This window comes from Colletes latitarsis, chromosome 1 (assembly GCF_051014445.1).
Source record: "Colletes latitarsis isolate SP2378_abdomen chromosome 1, iyColLati1, whole genome shotgun sequence".
Classification (NCBI taxonomy): domain Eukaryota; kingdom Metazoa; phylum Arthropoda; class Insecta; order Hymenoptera; family Colletidae; genus Colletes; species Colletes latitarsis.
In genome coordinates this window covers 47,785,021-47,797,774 of record NC_135134.1, presented here as the reverse complement: position 1 = coordinate 47,797,774, position 12,754 = coordinate 47,785,021, and the positions used below count along the sequence as shown (strand labels likewise).

Sequence of the window (12,754 nt, the reverse complement as noted above, 5' to 3'; positions counted from 1 at the left end):
ATATAGATACCAATACCATGATTCGTATAAAAAGTTCTCGTCTGAATTATTTCGTGACACTGCGTAATTGAAATTAATTATCTACATAAATTACAAAGACGTATTATTTGGATAAATTTTATAACGCATTATTCAACAAAGCTTATGTAATACAAACTATCATTTTAGATAATTCACGATTACAGTGGGACGTATTAAATTGCTGTTAATAATCGCTTTTAAATATTTTCAATGACTTCATATACTTTTTTTTTCCTTTTAAATTAGATATTGGGCTATAAATTGTTACAGTTTATATTATTCAGTAGTGTCATCGGTATTAAACGAGTAGAATCAATATTAAAAAGATCATTTTAATATTGACGACACTCAAATAGCTTACAATAATGCATAGGTTAGAAGTATAATAATCGTCAATACACATCATTGTCCGTACGATACCTACACATGTGTCGTTTGATTAAGAATAATACACTTCATTTGCATAACAATAATTCTACAGAAAACGCTGTTTAATATGAAAGAAGTGTGTTAATATAGTGTTGTGTTGGGGTAAATTTATGCTTAGAGTACGAGAGAGAGAGAGAGCAAGGATAGCCGATATACTGCAATTTTTAATAATATAGAAGTACAGTATTAATTATTTAACATATTTATACATTGAAAAATTAGATATACCTCACAAGCTACATGCTATATTGATTAATCAAAATAATAGTTTATGTAATATTTCATTGGGTGATATCGTTTAAGACATTTTAGATTTAAAAGAAATTATTGTGTTGCGTTATAGTTATAATTATTAATAATATTTGTGGTTACAAGTTGTGAATGTATCTTGTATATTCCTTGGTCGCTGTAATTTTTCACTCTTTTACGCTACCCCGTTTCTCCTTTATAAATACTCTAAGCCATTATAAACTGTTTCCTTCTTATAGTTATTATTTCGGTGGCCTATCTTGATCCGCAAAATATTTAGTTGCGTTAGGAAAACGTAATGGATCTGGAAAATCTGGTGTTCCGTATCTACGTGGATTCAAGCAGTCTCTGATTGCTTGACCAAACGCACGTCTTACACCAGGATCTACAGCTACAGCAACCGCAGCACCATCAACTTCTTCAACACCAGATCGTGTTACACCTTCTCGAACTAAACGTTCCATGGATGCTGCTATTGCTGAATTATTAGGGGTAGGACTGACTAATAACCGTGGTTTTTGTTGTTCAATAAGTTTACGCCGTTTAGTAGGCAGTGTACCTAAATAGGCATCGCTAAATGTCGCTATACCACCGTTTGTCATTCCTTGCATTTGTAACTGACGACGTTGCCTTACTCCATCTCGGGCAATCACTGGCACCCAATCCTAAAACAAACCATTTTTTATATTCCTGTTCTTTAAAATATACACTTCTATACGCGTATGAATATAGATTTACTGAAGGTAGTGCTTCATGATCTGGAAATGTTTCCGGAACTTCTTCTCTATTATCATCTGACAGAGACGCTTCAGAATTTATTCTCTCTTCTACAGTTTCAGTCTCCATAGGCTGTAACAGTACAATGTTAAATTTATTTTGCTTCCGTTTTAAATCTACATAAAATATATAGCTAACCTCCACCTCGGGTTGTGTTTGCGAAGGTTGATGTGCTGGAGCCGAAGGCACCGTTGATGATTGAGAGGGTGCTGCATCCTTGTATATTAAAAGTGGAAGAATTTCTGAATCTGGGGGCAGCGATACTCTATAATGAGGAAGAGCTTCCTGCAGCCAGACACGTAGCACAGGGTTACGCTCTTCGCTTATTAAAGTCTATTTAAATTATAAATTGATTACTACAACACCTAACCTAAAAATACATAATTAAATATTATGCGACCAGTATAACTAACCCAAAAGCGTGATATAATAGTTTCCAATCCTGTTTGTCCATCGCGAATGGAATATCGAAGTACTGCCCACAACTGTCTTCCCAAATTATGCAAAATAATGTAACCTTCTTGTCCAAATCTATCGTCGCTAACATCTTAAAGGAAACAAAATATAATGTGTATTCGACGACTGAGATCTAAATTTCAGCACACGTATAATTTGCAGAATTACGAACCATTATTAAAAAGTAATCGCAGAAAATCATTTATACATCGACGTAGTAAAGCTTCTACAGTCGCGCAAATATCTATACGCGATTCATTTCTATTATTAGCATATTCTTCTTCTTCTACTTCTAACAACTCTTGAAGATCAGGTATCAATTCTGACACAATTCGTTCTGTAACTTGTTCCTGAAGTGTTTCCGTGGTAGCATTCGGATAAGCATTTTGAAAGAATTCTAGTATGTACCTTCTTTGATAAGAAAGTGGTTCCCAATTGCCGTCTCGTAATTCCATCATATCTTGTACAGACATATGTTCAAACTGAATATGTATTTAAAGATAGAAATTGTTCTACGTTATTATTACAAATGATTGTATAAATGTTTTGCGTAAAAAGTATTATTCTATTTACCACTGATAGACCCAAATTTACAAGTAAATTATCTTCATTTTGTGCATTCTGGGCCGTAAAAAATGCCATGAAGGGAAGTAAACATTCCATGACAGAAGGACTAAAGTCATTCCTAAATAGGAGAACAATGTAGAAGTTTAAATATGTATCTTATTTAATGCATATACAGTAGTGCCCACATAAGTGGCCACGCTCAAGACCGGCCGCGATCATTTATGTGGGCATGGTTACTTCTCAGAATTCAACGGAGATAAGGAAAGAGGATAAATGCGAGTGAGATACAATAGCTGGCACCCGCAACCATATATACAATGTATCGATAACGACCGGCGTCAAGTTACGCTCGATGTTCGAAGCCGCTTGGCTTCTAAGAATTGGTGGGGATAACCGCGGTCATTTATGTGGGCACTACTGTATGTTGTAGAAGTATTCAACACACCTATTTACATTTCCAGCATAACTCCTACTATAAATTCCTACAGGTCCATTTCCGAACGCCACCCTTCCTGCATCTACGAGCACACGACGGGCTGTGATGAAATAAAGATTATAATTTGCATTAACTTCAAATAATACAAAATCAATGCATTTTATGATTATAGACAACCATTCTATTTTAAGAATACTGTTTCAGGTAATTTTCCTGTACTTACCCATATTAGCTGGTGGCCGACCGTTTCTTGCCTCTATCGCACGTCGTATATAATTTATAAAAGGAGGATATTCTCGTGCCGTTGTTACAGGTGTAGTATTTGTAGAGCTGGTGTTACTAGTCGTAGTTGAAGTTGTTGCTAAGAATAAAATTATTTAATATTACATACAGACACGTAGCAGTATTTATCACATAACAATTATTATTATATCTGTTTTAATTAGATACCTGTTTGTGGCTGAGTCTGAGTTTCGGCAGTGGATGTTTGACTTGTCCGTGTTCCTTGCGATGTCGAAGTGACAGTACTAGAAGTTGTAGTCGACGCTCGACGAACGTGATGTGAATTGCAAGGAAGAAAAGGATCCAAATCAAATCCTTGGCCTATACTCATTCCCACGCCTAAAGGATGTGCCTGCTGATGGAATACATGTGGACGCGACGTACTCCTAGTTTGAGTTGCTGTAGTAGGGTGAGTGCCAACGTTACTTCTACAATAAAACATTATTTAATTGAAAAAAGATAGATTAGTTGCTCTCTTTAAACTCGATATTTTGGCGCGACATCCTCCGATGTTTCTTCACTTTTACTTATTTATACACACAATACAGAAAGCATATTAGAATAAACGAACCTTGCTTGTGTACTTTGCCCAGCGTTTGTACTTCCATCGAACGTTGTACCAACTGTTTGTTGTCCTCCAGCAGTTGGAGGATTTTGAGTTGTAATTGTCGTGGAAGTAATACCACCTTGTACCATATAACCAGCAACAGCCTGCATTAAGTTTCGTATAAAATCTGGGGGAGGAGCAGAACCCCAGGGAAATGAACCAATATTACCACCCACTCTTCCTGTGAGGACAACGAAATGATAACATTACACAAATGAAATCATTTCAATTAACAAACTGTTTTTAGTCGCAACTATAAAATTCTATTCACTACGAACTCACCTCTATTATTGTTATTGTTGTTATTATTTTCACCCGTTTGAGGTTGTTCACTTCCCGACGGAGCATCCATATTATTTTCAGGATTAACCTGCATTAATACTTCCAAGTTATTTGGCAAGTTAAATACTGTACCTGGAAAATAATTTTCATTTTCTTAACCAAACATAGATAGACATTCTTAGATATATACATAGATTTGATATTATTTACATAACTTGTAATAAAACATTGTTATACATACCAAATGGAGATTGTGTCTGGTCTCGTTGTTGTTGCTCCGTTTGTTGAGTAGCAGCTTCAGGTTCCCGTTGTTGATTAGCTTCCTCTGTAGTAGTTTCGTTTGTTTCCCCTTGTGCAGGTGTAGTTGCAGAGTCATTATTTTCTTCACCACCATTATTGTTATTTGCATTCCGACCATGTAAACTAATGTGTGCCTAATAGAAATACATTATCGAATGATTTAATTACACTATGGAACAAATTTTAAATGTTATGGTCGTTTATCCTTACCTCTACTTGAATTGGTATACCGGGTTGCAAAATAGCTGAGTGCTGAATAATAATTGGTCTACATCGCAAATTTCTGGGCGGTTGTTGTGACATATCGACAATTATATCGCTCAATGCATGACAAGCATGAGATAAGTAGTGTAAGCTTTCGCTTACGCCATCTACTATTCTCTGGCTTTCTTCCACGCTTTCAGGTTCACTCTAAATATTAATAAAAATTAAATCATTTATGTCTGTAATGTGCACTGAAAAGCAGCATGTACTTACTCCTCGATTTAATGGACGATCAGCAAGCATAAGGTCTCGATAACGTTCTATATAAGGTCGTAATCTATCTTGAGTATTCAGTAATAGTTCCAACAATTCTGCCATTTGTGGGGGTCGTGGAAGTCTAAAAATAATAGATCCATGAATCATGTAATATTATATTACACTACAATCTATATATGCATAAATAAATCATTACTGTGACGTGGATTGCCTATTAGATTGTCTATCTGTGTTATTTGATGTAGATCCTTGTTGTTCAGATTGCGATTGTTGCGGCTGTTGTGCATCTGGTTGATTATCACCATTAGCATCATTAGCGTCATTTAGTGGTACTGTTTCACCGCTGTCGTCAAAATTTCCTGTTTTACAATTTATAATTGTATATAAAGATACACTTTTCATGTTATTTTATGTAGTTTCTCATTTATGTACAAACCCCTAATTAATGTGACATTATTTCCAGCTGGAGACCAACCAGCTGCGAACGCAGCTGCTGCAGCTTCTGTTATTCTTGTTCCAACAATTGTTCTACCTTCGTTATTACTAGAAAAACCAAGCGGTTTGTAAATTTGCTTGATCATCCTATACCATAATTATCAATTTCTCTTCCTTACTTACAATTGTTCTGTTTCTAATTGAACTTGCACTGGTTGAGCTGAATGTGGTTGATTACTTTCAGATGTAGGGGGGTTAAGGGGACAACCTGGGTCATCAAGTCTTTCTATAAGTTCATTTTCCCGATTAAGCATTCGTCTTGCCAAATTTAAACGACTGTTAGACAAACTATTGCTCAACTCAGGGACCGGCAATCCTATTAAATGCAACAAATAATGTACATAAAGGAAGGAAGAACTTTCAATGATAAACAGTGATGCCTTGGATATTAACTGACATTTGGTACTGAAATTGACCAAAGTTGAAGGTAGGTAGATCTTCCAAGAAATCCCGTGTATCTCTGTTTTTCAGAGAATGCGAATGAAATAAAGAGTTGATTCGGAATAATAGATTTAAAAATATAAAAGCCAGTTCCAACAGCTGATGGTGATAGCAATCAGTCAATTTCCAAAGCACCACTGTAAATGATACTATATAAGAATGTTAATAACTGTACCATGTCCTTCTACAATTTCAGCTGGGACTGACATTGCACCCAAATACATAGCATTGCCATGCATTTGTGCTCGCGTCAGTCTATATTGCGTTCTTTGTGAATTTTGTCCAGGCTGTCCATGGCCTTGACCTTGACCTTCAATTGGACCTCCGTCATTACCTCGCTGACCAGGTTGAGGCGGCGCGCGTTGCACCAGGTGTATAACTTTTCCATTAACATCTAAATTATAAATATATAATGTATTATATAATTTTCAAATTATATTCGCAAATGCAACAGAACATAATTTCTTACCATAATCATTTAACTTTTTGTCATCTTGGAGGACTCTCCCGCAATAAATAAGTCTTTGTGAATCTGCTGGTACAGACACCGACTCTGCTATATGTTCTTTGAAACCTCGTACTGTAATTTGCTTTAAAAAAAATATTTGGTGGAAATATTTCTTTTATACATTGTACATCTATCGGTTACTTTGTTCAACATATATTTTATTTCTCATTAATTGTGTCTATCGTATGCAAATAATTTATGAGCAAGAAATTAATAATATATAGTTTCTATTGTAGAGTTATGCAAAAAAAGCTTAACTATGTTTTATGTTGTTTATATTATTTTTTATCAATTATCATGATTGCATCATATAGTAACATTTGAATGATTTATGTTTAGAAATATCACATTGCTAGAAAGATTTTATCCACTGGCTCACACGACTGAAAAAGAATTTTAAAAAAAACCTTGTATTAGAATTGAACTAAATTATATGAATTTTCAGATTTATTATCAAAAAGGTACTCACAAAGCAAGCAATACATAAGTGAATTATACTTTTGGATTATGACATACTTGCAAGTGGTAATCAATATTTTAAAAGCTACTTAAATGTAGGTATATTGTATACATATACTACATATTCAATACAAATTTTATATTATTAATCCTTTTGGACTTGATCTTGATGTATGTCTTTTTGGTTAGGTTTCATTACTTGATCATTTTTTTAAAGCAGTTTTAAATAAACTGTACAAGTTTAGTACAAAATACATTGGAAAAAAGTCATTATGTAGTTTCATAAGTATGCATGTATATAACATAATGCATATGTGTGAATGTGTATTATATATAAAATAATTATTGACTATGATGTCTATACACGAAGTATATATACATATGTTAACATGAATTCTAAAAGGGTTAACTTACAGTTGGCCTGTTTTATATACTATGTATATACATTTAATGCAGGTACTCCATGAAAATGAAAAGATTTCTATTTAGTTTTTATTATCTTACATTCCATGACACACAACATAAGTTATGCAGCAAAGTAATATTAAAATGGTAATCGAATTATAAAAGTATTATGGAGAAAGCGTTGTGATATTATGAGACATTACAACTATGTTAATTATACAAAAATATCTACTTTTACACGTTGAAAATATCAGAGCATAGATGAAAAGATTGAAAGGCTATCTAAATATAATAATTTTCTTCAAATATTGCACATTATTCAAGAAAACGAGCGCTATTATGTGCATATTAATAGTCTCTGTAATATAGAGTGTGAGTGATATGATTAAAAATAGTAATATCAGTTGATGAGATGCCATTGAGAACAATGCAGGAAACAACATCGTCGAAATTATAAACATGATAAATAAGAATTTGATGCCTAACGGACGAAAAAAAATACTTACGTCGTCTTCCAATGAAAAAGCATGGTTTTGTGAATCCAAAGTCTTTACCGTGAGGTCAATCATCGTAGATCAGCCTCAACTGACACTGCAAAGCTAAAATCACAGGAAAATGGATAATAGTATTAAGACGGGAGGGGGTGCGTAATACAGAATCGTCTTGCTACACTCACGCAAGCACGCAGGTACAAGACTGCAAACGACACTCTGTTACTAACGAGTCAAATAGCAAGGAAAAGAAATGTACAATGTTCGGAGACACAAAAATATCTGATTTGCACACAAATCGATCCGACGATACAAAGAAATTACGTAATAAAATTCTATCGCTTTGATTTTATCCTGTAATCGTTTTTTTTAATGAACCCACCGATGAAATTTTACAGCGACAACCGACACGACTCACGTTATTTTACCCAGAATTCGCTTTACCAGCGACACCACCAGCATTGCCAATTCACCGACTACATTATTCCCTAGATAGAACGTGACTCACGATTGATAAAAATCACAGTTATATCCCTACAATACCTACGATCGAAAAGTTTTTATCGTGTTCGTTAGATGGCATTACTAAAACAATCAAATGACAAAAGATAAATCGGTTGCTGGATTCATTGATTTGAATCAGGTAATTGAAGTCATCGTGTGGAGTGCACGAGTTAAATTTATCATAGAACAACGTAGAACATGAAATGTAATACACAATGAGAGAACGTAACTGTTGATTTTATCGAAGGTTCGTATATTACTGGAAGTTCTAAAACCAAAAATTACTGATAAACGACATTGTTCTAAAAATCTACTGCCAAGACAAATATCCATACTTCCTAGGTAGAAATCATTTCTGTTACGCGATTCGTGTTTTTAGTCCAACTATTTTATTAATTAAATCGTAGAATTACACATTGTCATTCATTTTTCGAACGCAAATTAAAAGAGAGGTTATTTGTACAAGACGGGAATACAGTGTTTTAAATTTTAAATCGTTACCAACATTGAGCAGGTACGTACGAAGGTTGAAGACGCGCGAAGAAAGGGATCGATATCGTTGCATCGTTGTTGCGTTTCCCATCGTCAATTTTGTACCGAAGCGAAGGCCGATGATCAACAAATATCGAGATATTCGATGTATCGTCGATCGTGGGCACCAGGGGCACGAATCGACGTTTCTTTTTGGCAGACGAGTCGATGATTTGTGCGCTACCGTTGAACACATCGAAATCCAGGCATCGGTCTGCCATGAACATCGCGTGATCCATGCGAAGATGAAAAAGAGAAGCGGAGGAAGACTCATGGCAGGCCGATCGCATTATTCAGATTAGGGCATCGACTGAGCCACGCGGGTATGCGAGTACACGCGTTCCTTTGTATGCGTATGCACGTGTACGTACTTATATCGGTAGAAGATAATGCGGCCGATCGTGCACCGCAGAAGAATGTTAATGGTGCTTCAGTTTTGTATGCAGGAAGTGACGGCACGTCCCGTCTCGTACCGTAGCGGGTCCCGGCGCCCCGGCGTCCGAGCAGAAAAAGGCCCAATAAGACCGATAGAACTGAAAAACCAAGAGATTCACCCGTGGCCGTGTCGGAGGAAGATAAGAGAGATGCTTCTTTAAATCCCATCGTAAACACACACACAGCCAGGGGCTCTCAACGTTCTCTCAAAAATATAGGATTCACTCGATGCTTTATACAAGGTGTTCGGGTACTAATAGCAATCCCTTTTAGGTGATGATTCTTGGGATGAAAATAAAAATTAAAAAAAAAAAAATAAGAAATTTTTCAATTTAAATTCTTAATTTTGTTTCGAGTCACGAGGCGTGCACGTGGTCGTGCATTGTTCCGATGGAGCGTGACTCCTTCTCTATCGACGAGATATAGACAATTTATCGTTAAGCATTAGTTCGTTGCAATTGTTGACAACTTCGGAATTAATGGTACGAAAACCCGTTGTTTGTCAGATGAACACCGCTGTATTAATGTAACCACAGAAAAAGTAAGGGTTACATCTTGGCCCTATGGAACAAGAAATAGAGGCGCCAGTCAGAGTTACAGCTTCGTAATGATATAGCTATCTCGATTTAGCATGCCTCGCAGTCTTGTCCGTTAGTAGGTATATACTTAACTTACTTTAGTGGCGCGAGCTTTGCCCGCTGTTCGCGTAATTTCGTTCGTCCCGTCTCCTTTATTATGAACAATAACGACAGGACGAAAAAGAGATGGAACATCGAACCGCGAAGAATGTCAGATGCATAAAGACAGCCGCGGAGAGGAAGTGAAACGGACAGGAGGACAGTGGTCGTCGTCAGGACGATAATTCGCAGGGTACACGAGAAAGTGTTTATCATGATTGATACTTGAATTGGAACGCGCGTTACGATCAGCCACTTGTATTAACCGCTACTTGATTTACCTATCCTGCGCCATGCTGCTCGAGAGCTGCTCGTATTAACGGACGATTTCGATGCAACTCGAGACGAACAATTATTAGCTTTTGAATTACCAATTCGATTAACAGCGACATTGATTCAACGAGGCAAATGCCTGAACGCACATGTACCCGTACATTCAATGGCTAACGAAAGTAGTCGAACGCTTAGATCTATGATTTTTAGTACATCAAATATGTCTATTAAACCGAAATATTTAAAACAATATGACGTCTATCACAAAGTGGATGTCCCAAGATTGTGTAAAATTAGTATCTCTGTAATAAAACGCGCGAATAAGATCTAGTGACTGCAGTCGAGAGATGGTAGAAACGCGACTAGTAATAAGATTTGAGACACTCGATAGCGCAAGACTATCCGTAGGAGAACCGTCGTGTGAGTTTTAAGAGAAAAATTGTGGCTTCGTTAAAAAGTTATTAAAAACTTAAATTAAAAAATTTCAAATCATTCTGAAAAAATTAGTTTTGGTTGCGGGGCTCAATTACAGTCATTTTTGGTGAATAGACCTATCCTCGAAATCCTACCCATTTTTTAAAAAAAAATTCAATACAGGCGGAACTTTAGACGTTAATAACTTTTTAGTGGAGTCTCCATCGACAAATTAGTATTCTTGATTTTCGTCTAGAATCTCCCATTAAATTTTTATTTGGTTGGATTCCGATGAACAAGTTGTACAATTTGATTTATTTCGTTTGCAGTTTTAACCAAACGACATAATAATATTTTACAAAAATATGACACCTAGCTCCGATTCAAATGTTTTGGGCAATATACTTCTTTCAGGTATATATCCAGCAGTACTTACGCCTACTACCAAGGTTTTTTAATTATGGATTCGAATAGAAACAAAACCAGGAACTACACCAGAGATGAAAATCTGAATACTGTTATGCAACTTGCTACAACTTCATTGAGGTCAAATGTTAAACAGCTTGTGCTTAAGATTCAAAGCTAGTCTCCACGTACGTTCTCAAACCTCAAGAATCCAATAGAAGCTAAGGTACCTTAATAAACCTTTGAATATATGGGGCAAATCAAGTAGGATAACCGAGCTCGAGAGTTTTGATTTTTCAATCAAACCGAGAACAAGATCATATTATTATTTCAAAGTAAACGTTACGCCACGTTTTATCGAAACATAATATTTTATTTCTCTCTTTATCCAAAAGTTGGCCCATTAACGTCAAACGTTGCGCACCACTGCTTTAACCTAATAACTATTATCTTATTTCCACCGCTATCATCTCTCAGTTTCATTACATTATAAGTATTTTATTTGTAAATTTTGTAATCTTTAAATTGCAATACGTATCTCTTTCCCTCTCCTAAATGTTAAGCATTCCTTATTCCCGTATAATCTTTATATTTAAATGTTACAGAAGATCACCTAAAACCAATTATCGAAAACGTTCTAAATAAATTGCTTGTCACGACCACTGCGGGCCAGCAAGAATTTTAAACGCCAACGAAGAACTTTGACTATCTCGTGCTACCTTAACGCTTCTGTGTACTCTAAACTGCTACTGGTTGCTGCCTCCTTTCCCCGTCCTCTTTCTTCCTTCTCGTCGTTCCTCTTTCTCGACAAGAAAACGAGGAGTTCGCGTGCGTGTCTCGAAGCTATGCAACAGGGAGATCCAGGGAAGCTGGGAGGAGGGATAAACCAATATACCGAGGCCGGTAGCAAAGACTGCGTGACACGTCGGACGCGTGCGTGTGCGTTGGCGCCAGGCCGCATTCTCGCATTCGTTAACTAACACATCGAGTTTAGTCCCTCCGCAGCTCGTGCCTTGTTCTCCCTTACCCCAATCCCCCGCGATATTAAGAGCGGTCACGGATCCCAAATTTGCCATCCGTGGGGAGGCGGGACACCGATTTGTCCTCGTCCCGTTTGCACGCCACCGGTACGTGGTAAGATGACCGGTTTCCACCGGTGCACATCGGCTGCCAATCGTGTTTTGGAACAAAGCGGTTCTTGAGAAGAGAATCGTCATCCGTGTCCAGTCTGTCGTCCCGCGAATCGAAACGCGTCGTCTACGCGATCGACGATGATATAATTACCGTACGGCAAGCTCGATATCGCGCGTCGACGGTGTCTCAGAATCCTACGGAACGAACGGGACGACAAGAGAACAATGAAATTAGAGATACCAGTTATCAATTATGAAACGTCTTGTCTTCGTTTTCTTCTTCTTCTTCATTTTTCTTTTATTTCTTTCTTTTTTTCATCCGTTCGTCCTACATTCCGCGTAACTTCTCAAAGCGTTCCCGTTCGTCTTTGTGGTCAAGGCGAGAGCCATTTAACGTCTACGGCTGATAGAACGAGCACGACGCCGTCACGGCATCCGTGGAACGATATGAAAATTATGTTGACCGACGTCTGTACGTTGAAAAAAAAATATCTGGGTTTCTTTAATCGAGTCGAGCATTTTATTTCAAACGTAGACCCAAACGATAAAATTGGCAAAATGTTGGTCGTTGGATTGCTAAAATTATTACAGAATTATATCAAACGTCTCGACCGATACATCTTGTTTTTAAACCAGAATTCAAAGCAAGATTTTTAAATATTTAAAAAGAATTATTCTTGGTTCCAGGTTTATCACA

The 12,754-nt window shown here is 36.7% G+C and overlaps 1 protein-coding gene across 4 annotated transcripts; it reads right to left on the bottom strand.

Annotated features, from left to right (window-relative positions):
• Window positions 1-594: 594 nt before the first annotated feature.
• LOC143341233 (uncharacterized) lies at window positions 595-8,125 on the bottom strand. Of its 4 annotated transcripts, none has more exons than XM_076763997.1 (21): window positions 8,068-8,125; window positions 7,701-7,793; window positions 6,292-6,412; window positions 5,998-6,216; window positions 5,505-5,697; window positions 5,323-5,429; window positions 5,083-5,245; window positions 4,884-5,007; window positions 4,617-4,817; window positions 4,348-4,540; window positions 4,107-4,238; window positions 3,789-4,005; window positions 3,386-3,645; window positions 3,159-3,296; window positions 2,945-3,035; window positions 2,506-2,617; window positions 2,105-2,414; window positions 1,890-2,023; window positions 1,615-1,809; window positions 1,438-1,548; window positions 595-1,364 (listed from the first exon to the last, which is right to left on the bottom strand). In XM_076763997.1, the coding sequence occupies exons 2-21, from the start codon at window positions 7,761-7,763 to the stop codon at window positions 942-944; spliced, it is 3,507 nt and encodes a 1,168-aa protein (XP_076620112.1). In that variant the 5' UTR covers window positions 7,764-7,793; window positions 8,068-8,125; the 3' UTR covers window positions 595-941. The 4 variants fall into 4 exon arrangements, with proteins under 4 accessions (XP_076620112.1, XP_076620102.1, XP_076620121.1 ...); XM_076763987.1 differs by having other exon boundaries at window positions 7,871-8,122; XM_076764006.1 differs by having other exon boundaries at window positions 1,621-1,809; window positions 7,871-8,122.
• Between the last annotated feature and the right edge of the window lie 4,629 nt (window positions 8,126-12,754).

Excerpts from the sequence above, each read along its gene's own strand:
- LOC143341233 (XM_076763997.1), bottom strand. The coding sequence starts at position 7,763 with ATGATTGACCTCACGGTAAAGACTTTGGATTCACAAAACCATGCTTTT. Across the intron at positions 5,698-5,997 it reads TGAAATTGTAGAAGGACATG|GATTGCCGGTCCCTGAGTTG; the intron begins GTACAGTTATTA and ends TGCATTTAATAG. Across the intron at positions 3,036-3,158 it reads TCGGCCACCAGCTAATATGG|CCCGTCGTGTGCTCGTAGAT; the intron begins GTAAGTACAGGA and ends ATTTCATCACAG.